The following is a 17,284-nucleotide window of genomic DNA, read 5'->3' as shown; positions in this document are numbered from 1 at the left end:
TGAATGGTTGAATGGGGACACCCCTACAAACATACTGTGTTGTGTTGGTTGTTATTGCTGGGTTCACAGATAAGTCATAATGTGATTTACAGGATTTCAACGTAGGTTGCCATGGCTGACTAGGAAATTCTGCCAGTTGAAATCCACTTATCTTAAAGTTGCCAAGGTTGAGAAACACTGATCTAGAATGTTGTATGGCCTTAGATATTTGAAGCTTATTCACTAGCCATTCCAGCCCAGTTAGGTGCAGCACCCAACCAACTTTGACATAGCTCAAAGAGCTAAATGAGATTGATTCTGATCAGTAGAGCCTTCATTAGATTGGAATGAACTATGGTCAAGAAAAGAACTGGTTGTGTATGAAAGCACCCAACCTCAGACTAATATAGCCTTACAGTACTTATATGTGCCTAGTCTTCCTCAATCTGGGGTTACCCAGAAATGATAACTTGAACTCCCAGAACTTCCTAGGCAATACTGCTGAGAATTATGGGAATAATATGGAGGATGATCAGATGAGAGATGGCTGCAGTATATCATGAGTAGGCAAGCTGTTAGTATCACATATGAGCCCAGTTTGAATCTGTTTACATGTTAATCCATGGTTTGTTTACTCAATAAACTACAATTGCCTAGGTTCATACCTGCTATGCTCTATGGCTGAATTTGCACAACATATTGCCACAAAAACAAATAAACCTTATAGAAACATTCATAATAAATTACCATGATGCCAAAAAATCAACGTGTAATGATATTGTGAATATGCTTCCGATTACATATTTACATTAGATATTACATAAGTTATTTAACCTTCTTTATTCCCTTGGAGTCATGCATGACCATGGATGTCTACAAAGTGTTGTCACCCAAACAATTCAAATTATATAATTTGTGGAGTGGCATTATGATGTAATGGCATCATCATATCTTCTACCAGTTTGCCTATGGCTACAGCTCTACTCATCCAGTACAATCATTGGGCAAAGTCTGGAGGTGATGGAAAGTATATTATAGAGACCGCTATGTTAGGTAAAGACATTTGTAGGTTACATCAGGAGCCCTCACTGAAAGATGTAATTTTTTGTAAAAGTAAAGGTTTTCCCTGTCCAGTCATTTCAGACTTTAGTGGGCAGTGGGCATCTCCATTTCTTAGCTGGGGGAGCCAACATTTTCTGGTTATGTGGCCATTATGACTACATGTTGAAATGCTGTTATTTTCCCACCAAAGTGGTACATATTTATCTACTCACATTTGCATGCTTTTCAGCTGTTAGGTATATAGGAGCTGGGACCATCATGCAGTGCACAGGTCTCAAACCTGGGCGATGAACTTTCCAACCAACAAGCCAGGTGTCTTAATTGCTGAGCCATCACACCCTCTTTTTTCATACATCACCCATTTTTTATACTGTCCATATCAAAGTAATATTGGGTTTTCAGAACTTTTTGGAGAATACCTTCCAAAATAACTAAATATTATCTATCAAGGGCATCTGGAGAAATTCAGGATAAAGAAGGCTAATTGAGTTTCCAAATGAGGGAAAGTTCTCTCAATTCCAAGATTCATCTCTCTGCAAGAGAAATGGATTGAGCAAAAATCTGTATTACACTATATAGCAAGGATGCCCAACCTTTTGGCTTGTCTGGGCTGCATTAGGTGAAGAGCATAATGTACGAAAATATATCTAAAAATCACATAGAAATGTTAAAGGTTTACAATCTTGTGGAGCTGCATTACAATCTGTTCAAGGCCACATGCGGCATGGGCCATGGTTTGGACATGTCTGCTGTATAGCTTAGGATATTTGAAGATCATCATGTTACCAGAGGTTGCATTAAGTATTTTTTTTTCCATTTCTTTTAATGGAAGAAGCTTGCAAATTATTAGAATGGATCCTAGGGCTGGGAATTGGCCACAATCAATTCCCTAGATAATTGTGGTTTAATTAATTAATAAATCATGATTAAATAGTTTGTATAGTAGGACAGGATGCTAACCCAAGAGTGAGGTATAATGGTTATGGCCACAGATTAGAAACAGGAGAGTGTGAGTTCTAGTTCTACCATAGACACGAAGCCAACTGGATGACCATGAGATAGTCACTCTCTCTCAGCTCTAGGAAGAAGGCAATGTCAAATCACCTCTGAAAAATCTTGACATGAAAGCAGCAGGAACCAGTCCAGGCAGTCAGTAGGAATCAACACTGCCTTGAAGGCACAAATTAACAAAAAAAATGTTAACCCAATCACTGTGTACAAGCTTTTGGCACCAAGGAGTCATGGATGGGTTACATGAAAAGAACTTTATCAGGCTTGAAACATTCAAGTTTATGGTAATGATTCCATTTCCCCCCTCATGGGCCCCAGGCTAAGAATTTGGAGCACAATTTCTGAAGTACTAAACAAGGTCTTCACACAAGGGAATAATAGAAGGACAAATTTGGGAAAGGATATATAATAGTTGCATTTGCGTACACAGTCAACATGAAATCACTTGGCCCAATATTTTATTTTCCATTCCATAACTTCTAAACCTTTTCTTTCAAATCCACAGACAAATCACCAAGTTACAGGTCTTTCCTTTATCTTGCTCATAATATTAATGCTAGACTAACCGAGGAGATATCCTTACTTCTGTAGAAGAAGGCCTTATTCTTTAAATTATCAGCAAAATAATCCGATAGCATCAATATCCCAAGAGATATTGTTCTATAGAAGAAGGCCTTACTCTTTAAATTTTCAGTATGTGGGGATAGGGATAGTAAAGTTCTCTACACATATTCAGAAGTTCCAATAAGATTGCTGATGTAGGCTTGGGTTCAAATGTATCTGTACATGGAATCTCAACCAGATGTTTCATCCAACAAGCCTTTCTCCAAGTGATACTCTTACCAATTATGGCTTCAAAACTGTTGTTTAGAGGAAGCAGGAGCAAAAGAAGATAAGCAATCACATTGCCCCAAGGAAATATGTATATTCCTGATGAAGATACTAGAGTACAGTATGTAGCAAAACTACAGGAATGCAAAGCCTTGAGGCAAGGCTAGTTTTTGGAAGAATTTAGGTTTTTACCCAACATATTTTCACTAAGGTCATATTACTGACCAAGCAGAGATACCAGAATAAAGTGATGATAAGCACAAATAACAATAGAGCTAGTATGCACAAAATAGTTTGATTCACAGGAAACTATTGAGCAAATTCAAGCAGCAAAGTCAAGCTGGAGAACTAGGAATTGGCTAAAGCTGAGTATAGACAGAAAGGAATACACCAGAAACAACTTGAAGGAAACAAGTTGGTAATGGGGTTGAAGCAGGAACTTAAATAAATGTTGAAGACTGGAGTTCTTCATACAGGTATCACAGAACTGGGTGATTGCTGGGAGAAGACGAGAGAAAGACTAAATACCCATATAATGAAAATATAGTTCAGAGCTGAAGAGTTGAGGGGGCAGGGATTTTAAGTCACGCTAAATCTACCACTAAAGCAGCAACTGATTTTAGATGCCAAGAAAGGGCAGCACATGGTTAACTGTTTAACTAGTGGTTGTGTTTTTACTGCCAGGGAAGTGAAGCACTTAAAGATTTGTTGCCTCAAATTCCACAATGCCACAAGCACTACACACTTGAATTAGCAGAGATTGAATTTTCTAGTCTGCTTCAAGCAATAAAATGGCTCGGTCTAACCCCATGCTTTGGAATTAGAGAATATAATGGCTTTTAGTTTTGATGTTAACCTTCTCTTTTGCCAAAAAACATGAGGTTCGGTGCCTCTCATTTTATCTTCAAGGAAATGTTATAAAGTAGACAAGGATGAAAAAGAGATCTTGCCAGATTGCCCAGTAGGTTGGGTGGAGATTCAGGCTTGGGATTTTCAAATATTTCATTGTTGTTGCACTTTCGAGTCAGTCTGACACCTGGCAAATGCCTGGACAACTCCCTACTGTTTTCTTGGCAAGATTTCAGAAGCGGTTTGCCATTGCCTCCTTCCTTGGGATGGGAGAGAGCAACCAGCTCAAATCACCCATCTGGTTTCATGCCTAAGGTGGGACTAGAACTCACAATCTCCCAGTTTCTAGCCTGGTACCTTAACCACTGCACTAAACCGGCTCTCATGATAACATTGAGCATTGGTTTTTTTTTTTAATAAAGAATTTTTATTTTTAAAAACAAACATACACATACAAAACATAAAAACATAAAACCATCTTCCATTTTATATACATACAGTGTGTCAGTTGGTTGCGAATCTTTTGTAGTAACTTACTCACAATTTATATCAGTTTTCACATTGTCAAACTAACATATGCTTATATATTTATCAGTTATTAACCATCCATGACTAAACTATTTATTCCATCATTTTATATGAGATGTTCCAAGTTTTATCTTAAAATTTATGTTAAACTTTCAACCAGTGGTTATATATGTCTCTATTATGTTTTATATCAATCTATTAAATTTATATCACAAAATTATCTAGTCTATTATATTACCATGACTTTTTATGAACATTGGGCATTGTTGACATTGGCCATCATGAGAAAAATTTTTGGATTTCAGCAGGTAAATTTAAATGTAAATGTGTCAAAGGTCTTAGCCCAGCACCCCCAACCTCAGCACTCCAGAAAGGGGACTTCAACTCGCAGAATAATTCATGGCTGGGAATATGCAACTACTGGTAGTCCTCAACTTAGGATCACAATTCGTCCCAAATTTCTGCTGCTAAGTGAAATATTTCTTCATTTTATGACCTTTCTTGCTATGGTTGTTAAATGAATCACTGCACTTGTTAAATTAGTAACACAGTTGTTAAGTGAACAGTTATTAAGTTTAGTGTTGTTAAGTGAATCTGGCTTCTCCATTGACTTTGCTTGGGAGAAGGTTGCAAAAGGTGATTGCATGACTCTGGGACATTGCAACCGTCATAAATATGAATCTGTTGCCAAGCATCCAAATTTTGATCACATGACCATGGGGATGCTGCAATGGATGTAAGTGTGAAAAATGGTCATAACTCACTTTTTCAACGTTGTTGTAACTCATTAAATGAACAGTCACTAAGTGAACTGTTGTATGTTGAGGACTACTCTTGGGATTTGGCAAGCATAGGATGTTTTCAACCTACTACTGCTACGTGCAGGACTCAGCGTAGCAGAAGCAGAAGATGGAATTAGAGGCAGTAACCCAACCATTGGTGTATTGGATGTAAACAACTAAGATGACATGGGACTGGCATTCCACCCCTCCTCAGTGCCACCCCCCTCAATTGTTTCCTGCTAGAGTTCCTCCCTTGGCAGTATCTTGTGCCTCACAAACCAACGTAGATGGAGGAAACTGTACTCTATGCCAGGGGGGCTGGCTTGTCCCTATGCGCCTGACTGTGGAAGGCTCAGCCTGGCACTGGAATGTACTGGTACCTCTCCAAGAAGCCAGGCAGGGATCTCGTCTTACAAGGGTCGACTTCTGGGCCCACATCCAAGAAACCTGAAGTATTCTGCACGGGGGAGAGTGGGTGGGGGGAGCAATACTATAGGTCTTGTACTTCTACATTCTGCTTAAAGGAAAGGGAAGCCAGTCAGCCAGGTTTTCTCCTCCTGGCCCAGATTCCTAGCATTTGAGTTTCTTCCAGAGAAATACTTCTAATCCAACTCCCCATCCTGGGGAACAGGATGTTTTGAGCAGAAGGAAGTTTGGTAGAAAAGAAGCAGTCACCTGAATTATGGCATGATTGGATCAGGTTCTTCCTTGTATATTTCTATTAATTTTGGTAGATTAGCTTTTTTTTCTCTTTGGCAATGCAGTGGAGGAGGAAAAGGATCAAACTTTATAGGTAGCCCTTGGGGCAAAACTGACTTAACAGCTGCCTTGCTTAACAACAGAAAATTTAGGTTCAATTGTGGCTGTAACTGATGATTCACTTACGGAACCTAAAATTTCTCTTGCTAAGCAAGGCAGCTGTTAAGTGAGTTTTGCCCCATTTTACAACTTTTTTGCCATGATTATTACATGAATCACTGCAATTGCTAAGTGAATCATGCAGTTGTCAAGCAGATCTGGCCTCCCTCATTGACTTTGCTTGTTGGAAGCCATTTGGGAATGTTACAAGTGGTGATCACGTGACCCCAGGACAGTGCAACTGTCATGAATGCATTCTAGTTGCCAAGTGCCTGAATTGGTGACCATGGGGATAAGAGGTGGTATTCAGCAGGTTCTGACTAGTTCTGGACAACGAGTAGTGGAAATTTTGAGTAGTTCAGAGAAACAGAAAATCCCACCTACGACTGGCCCCACCCCCATCTATTCTCTGCCTCCCATTGAGTCCCAGCTGATCGGCTGGGTCTTCTTGTGTTTCCCTGCACAAGAGAACAGAGCTGGAAAGCAGGTTAGTGGGATGGAGAGGGAATGGGGATTTTGCAGTATCCTTCCCCTGCCATGCCCACCAAGCCACACCATGCCCGCTAAGTCATGCCTACAGAACCAGTAGTAGAAAAATTTTAATCCCACCCCTGATGGGGATGCCGTAATGGTCACATGTTGAAAAACAGTCATGTCACTTTTAAATGCCAATTGTGACTTTGAACAGTCACTAAATAAATGGTTATAAGTCAAGGACTACCCATACTTATTTATTTCAGGAACCATAACCTGATTTGCTATTTGTTTGATGCTATGTCCTAATTTACAAAGAAAAAGAAAAAGATGATGTGGAAGGCTGAGGAATTCTGGGAATTGAAGTCCACACATCTCAAAACTGCTGAAGCTGAGAAACACTGTTTTAAGGGATAAGTCTTATTTCTCAGTCCTAACAGTGGAAGCTGAAGAAAAAAATTAGTCCTGATCAGAGGTGCTATTCAGCAGGTTCTGATCAGTTCTGGAGAACCAGTAGCGGAAATATTGAGTAGTTTGGAGAACCGGCAAATACCACCTCTGACTGGAGATTTTACAGTATCCTTTCCCTGTCAGGCCCACCAAGCCACACCCACAGAACCGGTAGTAAAAAAAATTGAATCCCACCTCTGGTCTTGATTTGTGGGAAATGCAAATGTTCCTATAATGTTCCTATAACTTTCCCTCCAGCATATGAGGCTGACAAGATTTAGCTCATATTACATTTAGGTTCTCATGTTGTGTGCTCTATAAACCAACTTGTTTGGTTTGGTTTTAGGGCATATGAACCAGCTTCATGTTAGTCATCCAACTAGGATTAAACAAACCACGGTGAAGGGTGATAGAAAACCTGGCCACTCCTTTTAAAGGAAACGTTGCATTCTTTTATGCTCATTTAATTTCAGATTCTAGATTTAAATCATTCTTCTATGAAGAACACAGGAACTGAATTTTCTCTCCATGGGAAAAGCTATAGCTGGATTATCTTCCCTCTGCCACATATCAAGAAAATCCCTGGAATTCCCCAGGAGTGTGATACAAAAGAATAGGTGTCATTGATGGTTATGCCCTGGCTGTTGAATGTATGAGAAAGCCAGGTAGAGACCAAGAGGCTTTGTGCCCCTTGGGAATCTGTGGAAGGGGGAAGAGGTCAGTAATCATCTACAGGCAGTCCTTGCTTAGTGATTGGTTGCTTAGCAACCATTCAAAATTACAATGGAACTTGCCAAAAGCTACTTAGGTCCAGTTCTGGAGTTCTAATGACTGCATTATCCCAGTCTCATGAATGTACTGTGAGCTCTCAGCAACCAGTTCATCTTTCCACGATCACCTGTCCATGATTTATAACATTTTTTTTGCCAATTTCTGGCCTTTTCAGCCAGTTTTCAACAAAAAAAAACCCTAAAAAAACAAAGGGAATACAATGATTCACTTAATGAACGTTACAAAAAAAAGTCATAAAATGGTATTTGGTCATGTGGGTGGCTTGATTTACAACTGTCATGAGTTACAATGGAAATCCCTGACTCCATTACATCTGTAACTTGCAGATTATCTTTATGAAAGTAGGAAATGGCAAGATAAATGCTTTGATCTTAATTGCTGTGCCTTAGAACCAACTTCAAATTTGAGCAAAATGCCTCTTTGGCGAGCTCTTTCCTCTGTTAACCTGTGCTAGCAATGTGGCAAGCAGCAGTTGTGGTCTACACAGTGGCCTGGGGCTCTTTGGTAAGTACCTATGCACGCACACACATATATACTCAATTGCAATTTTCTATAATCATATAATAATTAATTATATAACATAATTATATAATTCTATAATAACTCTCTTTTCAGAATTGTGGGGAACTTAAAGAGATGGCAAAGAAAGTGAAACTCCTATGTAAATATTAATGGCCAATCTTGTGTGAGGGGTGACTGACAGCTATTCCAGTTATTATTTATGGTATATCATACATGGACTTGCAGCATATATTAACATTTCACCTAGATTTGTAAAACATAATAAATTATAAATTTTTAAAAGATTTATGTTCAAATATTAATGTCTGGGCCAGAGGTCTCCAAACTTTGCATCTTTAAGACTTGTGGACTTCAACTCCCATAATTCTCCAGCCAGCTGGGAGTTGAAGTCCATAAGTCTTAAAGCTGCCAAGTTGGGTGTTATGTCCCTGGAACTTAAAGAAGTTCCCACCCAGGTCCGTCCGCGCTGCGGGGGCGGTTGCCCTCCCTCTCATTGGCTGGTTCACCCCAGCAGCCAGCTATAAAAGCAGGCTGCGGGGTCCGACCAGTCGCTGATCGCTGCGAGCCAGTTCCAGGCTTGGCAAGCACGTTCAGTCCTTTATTATTCTAATAAAGTATTCGTTGCACCCATGCCCTGGTTCAGCCTCTCATTATCCGAACTTAACATTGGGGAACCCCTGGTCTAGGGCTAGGCCATCTAACCATTGAAACACATCATTATTTATATTAAAAACAATCAGTACAGCTGGAAGTGACCTTGGAGATCTTCTAATCCAACCCATTCCTTAAGCAGGAGACCCTATACCATTTCAGACAAGTGACTGTCCAATCTCTTCTTAAAAACCTCCAGTGATGAAGTATCCAGAACGGCAAGCTGTTCCGCTGATTAATTGTTTTCACTGTTAGGAAGTTTCTCCCTAATTCCAGGTTGCTTCTCTCCTTGATTATTTTCCACCTGTTATTTCTTGTCCTGCCCTCTGGTACTTTGGAAAATAAATTGACCCCCTACTTTTCTTTGTGGCAGCCTCTCAAATACTGGAATACTGCTATCTTGTCCCCCCTAGTTCTTCTATTCTCTAAACTAGCCAAACCCAAATCGTGCAATCATTCTTCGTATGCTTTAATCTCCAGGCCTTTAATAATCTCTTTGCACTTTTTCCAAAGCCTCAATATCTTTTTCGTAATGTGGTGACCAAAACTGGATACAGTATTCCGGGTGTGGCCTTACTAAGGCTTTGCAATCAGGTACTGGACCTGTATATGCCCTCAACTTATAGCTGGTCATAATGTGATCAAGTTTGACATAGGACTCTTCAGTCACACTGAGGGGAGGATACTATGCCTCCTTTATATACAGAGTCCCAGCAGGCACTATGTGAGGTGAAAATCCTATTCAGGATTATCCATTGCTGGTATAGTAGTTCAAAGCCTGGCACCTTTTTTGTGGGGTCATTTATATGTCTTCCTATGTCTGTTATTGGGCAGATGTCGTGCAAGTGCCAGTGGGGACTTCCTGATCTGATCTATTCCAGTATGGTTATGCTGATGCCATCCATGACTTATTGAGGTGCTCTTCTGAAGAACCAACTGGGAACATCACACACTTCATATTGTATATCTTTTGCCTGTATTTTATACCTTGAACACAAATGTAACTTAATCTGGAGATCAGCTTCAAAAGTTTGATATTTGATCAGCTCTACCACCCTTTTCCTTTGATAGCAGGGCTTTGCCTGAAATATGCAAAGAATCAAAAGGAATGAAGTGTGCCTAAGTATGCTTGAAATTATACCTGAATTTTTCCCCAAACTACCAGCCTCACCTTCTCTCTGTGGAGTGCAATATGTCTGTCTCCCTTTGCACCTGGAACCTTAGGCTCCCAAAGCACATGCTGGGAAGAAATCCATTAGTTTTCAGGTACCAAGATTCTCCAAGTTCCTGCTCTGTACTTTTCCTCCTATATGCCAATCAACAAGTAAAATATCACTACATTTGCATGCTCTGGTTTGGATAAATTGCTGGCATATTTTTCTACACCACAGAGTACAATCAATGGTCTTGGCAATTTGATATCCTCTCATTATGGTGCTTAATTTGAGGCTTGTTGCATTCTCTCTCTCCGTCGTGATCAAGGAACATTTTTCTCCTTTTTAAAATACATTCAACTTGGCTGAAAAGAAAGTGCTTCTGAGTATGTCCAGACTGCATTCAATTCTACTGAACAGTTTCAACAGATTCAGGATTAAGAGTAGAACCAGTTTCAAAACCAGACCAAACTCCTGTATCTTTGTTGTTTTTTAAACAATTAAATGATTTTTACTTCCGATTCAATTGTGCAATTGCATTAGCCTTACTGTACATCCCTGTTTTGATTTGAAATATTTGAGGTTGAAACCGTAGAAGAGCTTAATTGTAGATCCACTATAAATACTCAAGATCAGGAACTACTAAGTCAAACAAAAATTGCCATGAAATATTATTGTATTCTTAATATTCAGCATCAGTTCTGTGCAAAATGAAATACTGGGAGAAACACTTAACATTGGATGGCACCCTGCATGCCCATGACATACATAGGCCAAATATAGTCTTAAGGGCATGCATTTGCCCAACATGCCATACTTGGCTAAGTTTAATCTTGTTTTATTTTGTTCTGTTGTGGCTGTCTTGTGCAGACTGGTCCATTTGATTCAGTGTCCTGTGTCACTGTTAAATATGAGCTAACGTAAGTAAGCAAAATTAAGTGTATTCTGCAAAGCCTGCCCTCCATCCTTTGACAGACTTTTCCATTGATACCAAATCCTTTACTCCCCTTCCCTTCTTCAAAAAAAGTCAGGCACAATTAGGTTACAATTTTGTTTAATTAATCTGAATAATATAATAATATGGTTGTCGGTTAACACTTATACAGAACCCATGAAAAGGATCCCCATGATGTCTTCCAGCTTAAGATAATTGCCTTATTTGAGAACATCTTTGAAAAAAAACAAAGTACATAAAGCAAAACAAGAGAGAAATAAGAATCTTTTTCCAGGAAAAGTCCAACAGATTTGCAAGGCGGAATATCTCTGTAAAAGGAATGGAGCTTAATGCATTCGTTCAAAGTCCTATTTCTTTCTGATGAATTTTTTTCTATCCAGGTCTGAAGCAGGTGGTTGTAATAGGTAAAGATCAATGGTCAGGGAGGAAACAGACCCCTTTGTTTACCCAGGCCCCTGAGAATAGCCAAATCCTCCACTAATTATTAACCAAAAAGCAAATAGCGTCAGTCCAAAGCAATTTTAGGGTCAGGGTTCTTTCCCACCCACCCCCATCTGCTCAAAACAACTTTTTTTACTAAATCCAAACTAATTTCTTTGCTCCCAACTTCAATCTTCTTTTTCCTGCATCATCTTTGCGGGGAATTCTGGCCTTTGTCCAACGTTTACATCTTTCATGAATCATTCGTTATATATGCAGGTTTGGGTTGGTTATCTTTTTTCTTCCCAAGTCTTCATGCATTCATTAAGTTCTGATTCTTTCAGCCAGACATGCATTCATTCCTCTTGTGTTTCAGAATTAAATTCACCATTTTTCTTCAACTCTGTCTCTCTTTATTCTCTAAGTACAGATTTTGACCAAAAAAATGGCTTTTGTATCAGAGTAGCCAAAAGAGTTTATACAACAGCCAGTTCTTAGTGCCATTTTTGCTCCTCTCATTATTTAATTCGTCTGCTTCTTGATCTATTCTCATAGCCTCATGGTCTTTGTACATCTGCCTACACATACCCAGAGCTATATGTATTTATTTATTTGTGTATTTAAAAGGAAGACATCCAAGTGACTTTGAGCAACTTACATTTTAAAAAATAAGAAAACCATATAACAAGGGGAAAAATATGTACATTCAAGGGAAAAAATATATTAAAGAAACAACTGTCAAAGGATCTACATCCACATTACCTCAAAGTCTTCAAAATATTTTGGAATCAGAGCCTTAGGGCAAGGGTGTCAAGCTCAATTTCACTGAGGGCCACATCAGACCTTGGGGCTGTGGCCAGGGTGGGTGTGGTCTGCTTGACATCACTCATGTTGGGGGTCACCTGTGGTGGCCCGAGCATTCTGGCAGGGAAAATAGGCTCTCGGGCTCCGTTTCTGGCTATGACGACCTCTTGCAACCTTCTGTCAGCAAAAATGGAGCTCAGGAGGGCTGCCCTTGGTCCTTGCGGGCTCTGTTTTCAGCTGTGACAGCCTCCTGCAACCCTCTGTCAGCAAAAATGGAGCTCGGGAGATCTGCATGCAGCCCTCCCGATCTCCATTTTTGGCTGCAATGGCCTCCTGCAACCCTCTGCCAGTGAAAATGGAGCTCGGGAGGGCTGTGAGCTCTGTTTTCATTGGCAGAGGCACCACGGGCCAGTTCTCTGCTGTTTCCAGGATGGCCCTAAGGGCCACATCTAAGAACTCCATGGGCCCGATCCAGCTCCCAGGCTTGAGTTTGACATCCCTCCCTCAGAGATTTCTGGATGGGATGCAGTTCCAGAGGATAGGTATTGCAATAGAGAAGATATACCGTATTTTTCGGACTATAAAACACACTTCCCCCCCAGAAAAGTGGGTAGAAATGTCTTTCCATCTTATAGAGAAAATACAGCCCATCTTTGGCCTCTCAAAGCCTCCATGTGCCCTGGTTTTTCCCTCCCCAGCATCCAGAAGCACTCTGGAGACCAAAAGCTGGGGCATTTTTGGCCTCCCAAAGCCTCCGTGGGTTCCATTTTTGCCCTCCCTGGTATCCAGAAGCATTCTGCAGGCCAAAAATGGGCCTGCATTTGGCCTCCAGAGGCCTCTGGGGGTCCCATTTTTGCCCTCCCTGGTGTCCAGAAGCACTCTGCAGACAAAAAACAAGCCCATTTTTGGCCTCTGGAGGCCTCCACGGGTCCCAGAGAGCAAAAACAAGCCTCCAGAGGTGAAAAATGGCCCTGTTTTTGGCCTGCAGAGTACTTCCGGGTGCCGAGGAGGGCAAAAATGGGCCGCACCAAGGCAAAAAAAATACTTTTTCTTGTTTTCCTCCTCTAAACCAAGGTGCGTCTTATGGTCTGGTGCGTCTTATAGTCCCAAAAATATGGTACTTCTTAGGTTTCCACACTGCTTAATTAAATTGGAAATATATCCTCTCTGCCTAATCTTACCAGGTAGGTAAAAATTATCAGAACAGGCAATTCATCAAATAAGTAGGGTAATGAAAGCCTTTATAGGTAATAATCAGCATTACACCTAGAATTATACCTAGAAACAGACTGGGAACCAGTGCAGCTCACATAACAACAATGATAAATGAGTAAATCATAGCATGAACATCACTACCTGCACTGCTGCATTCTGGAACAGTTGTAACTTTCAAGTGGTCTTCAAAGGCAGAGTGGTGTGCATCATATTGGAGTAGACAGTTCATGGGCTGTCTAAGGAATAGGTGAACATCTAAAGGGCTTTCCAATCTAGGTATAGCAGCAATTTGTTCAACAGATGAATCTGTGCACAAAGACCCTCCTGGCCAAAGCTTGCTACCTCTCTTTGAATAAGAGCTATGGATCCAGGATGATCCTCAAGTTGTCTATAGTCTAAAGTGGGGAAAGACTATCTCATATAAAACTAAAGATGGAAAGTCCCTAGATCAAGGGTGGGAGGGAATATATATAGGCCATTTGGTCTTGTCAGGATTTGTTCCTCCCCATTGAGACCTGAACAACCACTGTTAATAGGACATCGACAGCATCATCTGAAGGGTATGGGATCAAGATGAGTATCATCTGATACTGATGATACTGACCTCATGTTACTATTTCAGGTAGTTGCTGAACAAGCGGGGAAAAGCATCAAGCTCTGACACACTTTAGAAACAAGGAGCTCTGGATGCAACATCCCCTTCACAAACACTGACTGGAGCTGACCACTGGGAAAGAGGATAACCACTATAAAATCATGCCTCCCATCCCCAAACCCTGCAGCTGGTCCAGGAGGATACTGCAATCATTGGTATTGAAAAGTACTGAAGTTCAAGAGAACTTCTCTCATCCCAGCTTCCCCAAAAATCATCAGCAGGCACCACCAATCCCATCTCTTCTGTATATTGTTCTGTACTGTACTCTACTCTACTGTACTATACTATACAGCCTGAAACCTAACTTAAATGGATCTAAATAATCTCTTTCCTTCAAGATCCTCTGCTGCAGTTCCTAATCAATTTTCATTATGGAACATTCTATTCAAAAGTTAACTGGTTGGAAATTTAACTCATACTTCATCGTTCCTGATAGGCCCCCTTATGAGGACATCCAGCTGATTTAGAAGCCCAAGGCACACCTTGTGTCTCACAATGCAGTCTTCCAAGAGAAGGAACAGCCTGAACTCTTTGAAGGGACAACAGGAAAAAGGAGAAGACCACTACTTTGGCTAGGGATAGCAGCAGTACTTGATTCTCCAGGTGGCAAAGCCATAGCTACCATGGTGTTTCTATTCTTCTTCATCTACTTCTTTATTTCTCACCTCCACAAACATGTTATGCACTGTTAACTTATCTCTATACTTGTCCTAAACCTGCCCTTGTTTGTTCAGCTTCCCTAATTGTTCCTGCATTTCCCTTGAGTTTGCTGATGTATTCATCTCATTTAAAAAGATTTGTTCATTCTCTCACATATCCCTTTATTTGTTCACATTTCCTCAGTCACTCATATCACTCATTATACTTGTATACCCACACATACACGCACATATATATACATGCACCAACACGCCAGAATTGCCAGATATCATAGCTGAACCCAAACTGATGAGGTTGTCCTATCTTCTTGTTCCAGAAGTCCTTGGGCCAATAATGCCTATCCTAGTTTGGGTCTTGCAGTATCTGACAAATTTCATCACTACCTCACCACTACGACTGCTCATACATAATCCCGCTTGTCAATTGTACTGCCTGGTGGAGCAGTAGATCTGGCTGGAACAGAATATGCAATACGGCCTGGGTAACGGTTGTCTCGTGGTGGGCAGGAGCAGCACAGGAGTGATCCTCCAAGGAGTAGTAAGGCAGAAGCTGCCCAACCAATATATAGAGCAGCCCCCAATTCCCTTTTGAGAGGTTCAGCCACAATTGGATTGTAAAAGTCACGGATGATGGAGTTGGCAGACCAGCAGACAGGAATAAGAGCGAGAAGTCCTGAGACGATAAAGAAGGCACCTGAGGTAATAACAATACGTGCCTTGGCACCTTCTTCCTCAACGCAGTTGGTACATTTGGCTCCAACAATACTCACCAACAATGCCAGGACAGCAAGCACGACAGAGATAACCATGAGGGCCCGGGCAGCTTGGATATCTTGAGGCAGGGCTAGCATGGAATCATAGATCTTGCACTGCATCTGTCCAGTACTCTGTACAACACAATTCATCCACAGTCCCTCCCAGATTATCTGCGCCACAACAATGTTATTTCCGATGAATGCTGAAACCTTCCACATGGGCAATGCACATGAAAGGATAGTCCCCAACCAGCCAAAGATACATAGGCCCATTGCCATGATCTCTAGCCCTGCAGATGCCATTATGGATATCCTTCACCTCGGCTATAAAATGCACACCTCGTTGTTTTTTTTTTCTTCTGCTGCCCTCCAGGAGGGCCAAAGATGGTGGTTTATGGGCAGCTATATCAAAAGACAAGTTGTTCTGGGTAGAAATCAATGAAGACACGAATTCAAAAAATGCACCCTCTAAATGGTGGTACGCAACTTCAGAAGTCTATGTTTTCGCCCTGAAAGCAAACTCCTAATAAATAAATCCTAAAAGAATATTGCACTGAATGGCTGTCCACGACAAAGAAACCTATGGAGCTTTCTGGCAAAATTAAGTCTCTCTAGTAGATTAGTGAGCAGAACTGTTACAGAAGAGGCCTTCTTAGGTTACCTGCATATGGAAAGCAGCCTTGAAGATGGCAATCTATAGCTTCTGAGAGTCTGTTTTTGATGTAGGGTCATCCAGAAATAACTGTCTGTGAGGTGTCACTTTAGGAGCTGGGTTGGAGAAGGGTAGACCAAAGTCTGAAAGGTGAAGAACCCCTAAAGGGGAAATAAGGATAAATCCAGTGCTATCTTTTCTCTGTAGCTCCGACAACCTGCTTGTTATTGCATTGTTCTCCTTCACAGGTACCTGTTGTCTAAAAGGATCCCAAGGGAGCCTGAGCTTAGGGACAGCGAGGGGCGGGTTATATGAACCCCCAACAGGTGGCTGGGAGGGGCATCAGATCAATCTGAGAAGGACATTGGGGGATCCATGGTAACCAAGGCCTGGGTGGTAGTGTTATGGAGAGAGTTTGAATATTTCTTTATTTTCTGCTGGCTAGTTGGGAAGCTGCCCATTCCAGAGGAGAAAGAGGGGGGAGAGGAAGAGGCCGAGAAAAACAAGCAAGGGTGGAAAGGGAGAGAGGGAGGAGGAAAGACAGAGCGATATAGAGGGAGTTATTGTGGTCAAATTCTTCTTGAAGAGAATTTTTTAAAGAATTGAAACTATTAGATATTCATTATACCAACCAGGCGTAACGCCAGAGTTACATAGAAGTGTCACATCTACTATATAAATTACCTGAAAGCTTTCACAAGGGGCCCCATGCATGCATGCGCACACAACCCCCACACAAACATCCTGTAATTTTCATTACACAAATGCAACTCTCTCTAATAAATGCATAATAACAGAAGCTTTTGTGAAGTTCATTTCACAAGGTAAAATATTATTCTGAGTTGCATTGAAAGAAAGGACAGCACCACTATTGTTAACAAAACATTTGTTGGGATGTCAGCATAATCTGACATTAATATTCTACTTTAATGCGCATAATATTATTAAAAACTCCCACAATCTACTCCTAATTCAAACCAGAAGACAGAATTAATTGTTCTGATTATATGTATTTTAGTGGTTTCAGTCCTGTTGTTAACGGTATGAGTTTGAGTCACTTTTGGTTCAGCGCTTTGGGAGAGCTCAGTGAATTTTTGTTAACTTAATAAATTTTATGTGGTAATCCAGTCATTGGGACTTGACTTACTGATGTGCCTATCCATATTGTGATTAGGGTTACTTTAACCCTCAAGCCCAGTTAAAGGGTTGCCATTTTAGAATTGCAA

General features: G+C 40.8%; 1 protein-coding gene and 1 long non-coding RNA gene across 2 annotated transcripts in view; both read right to left on the bottom strand.

Moving 5' to 3' along the window:
- Positions 1 to 16,340, bottom strand: part of LOC148124431 (uncharacterized) — a 49,747-nt gene extending 33,407 nt beyond the window's left edge. The window contains exon 1 of the long non-coding RNA XR_015740199.1: positions 16,068 to 16,340. This is a non-coding gene — a long non-coding RNA (uncharacterized LOC148124431). The remainder of the gene's footprint in view (positions 1 to 16,067) is intronic.
- On the bottom strand, positions 10,981 to 16,340 carry LOC113443712 (claudin-9-like). The gene has a single exon (XM_026712130.2). It carries the CDS (start codon positions 15,707 to 15,709, stop codon positions 15,053 to 15,055), a length of 657 nt encoding a protein of 218 aa, XP_026567915.1. The 5' UTR covers positions 15,710 to 16,340; the 3' UTR covers positions 10,981 to 15,052.
- Positions 16,341 to 17,284: the final 944 nt, after the last annotated feature.

This window comes from Pseudonaja textilis, chromosome Z, assembly GCF_049901715.1.
Source record: "Pseudonaja textilis isolate UNSWEBS1 chromosome Z, rPseTex1.2, whole genome shotgun sequence".
Classification (NCBI taxonomy): domain Eukaryota; kingdom Metazoa; phylum Chordata; class Lepidosauria; order Squamata; family Elapidae; genus Pseudonaja; species Pseudonaja textilis.
Note: the sequence above shows the minus strand (reverse complement) of the source record. Positions and strands in the feature narration are given on the sequence as shown.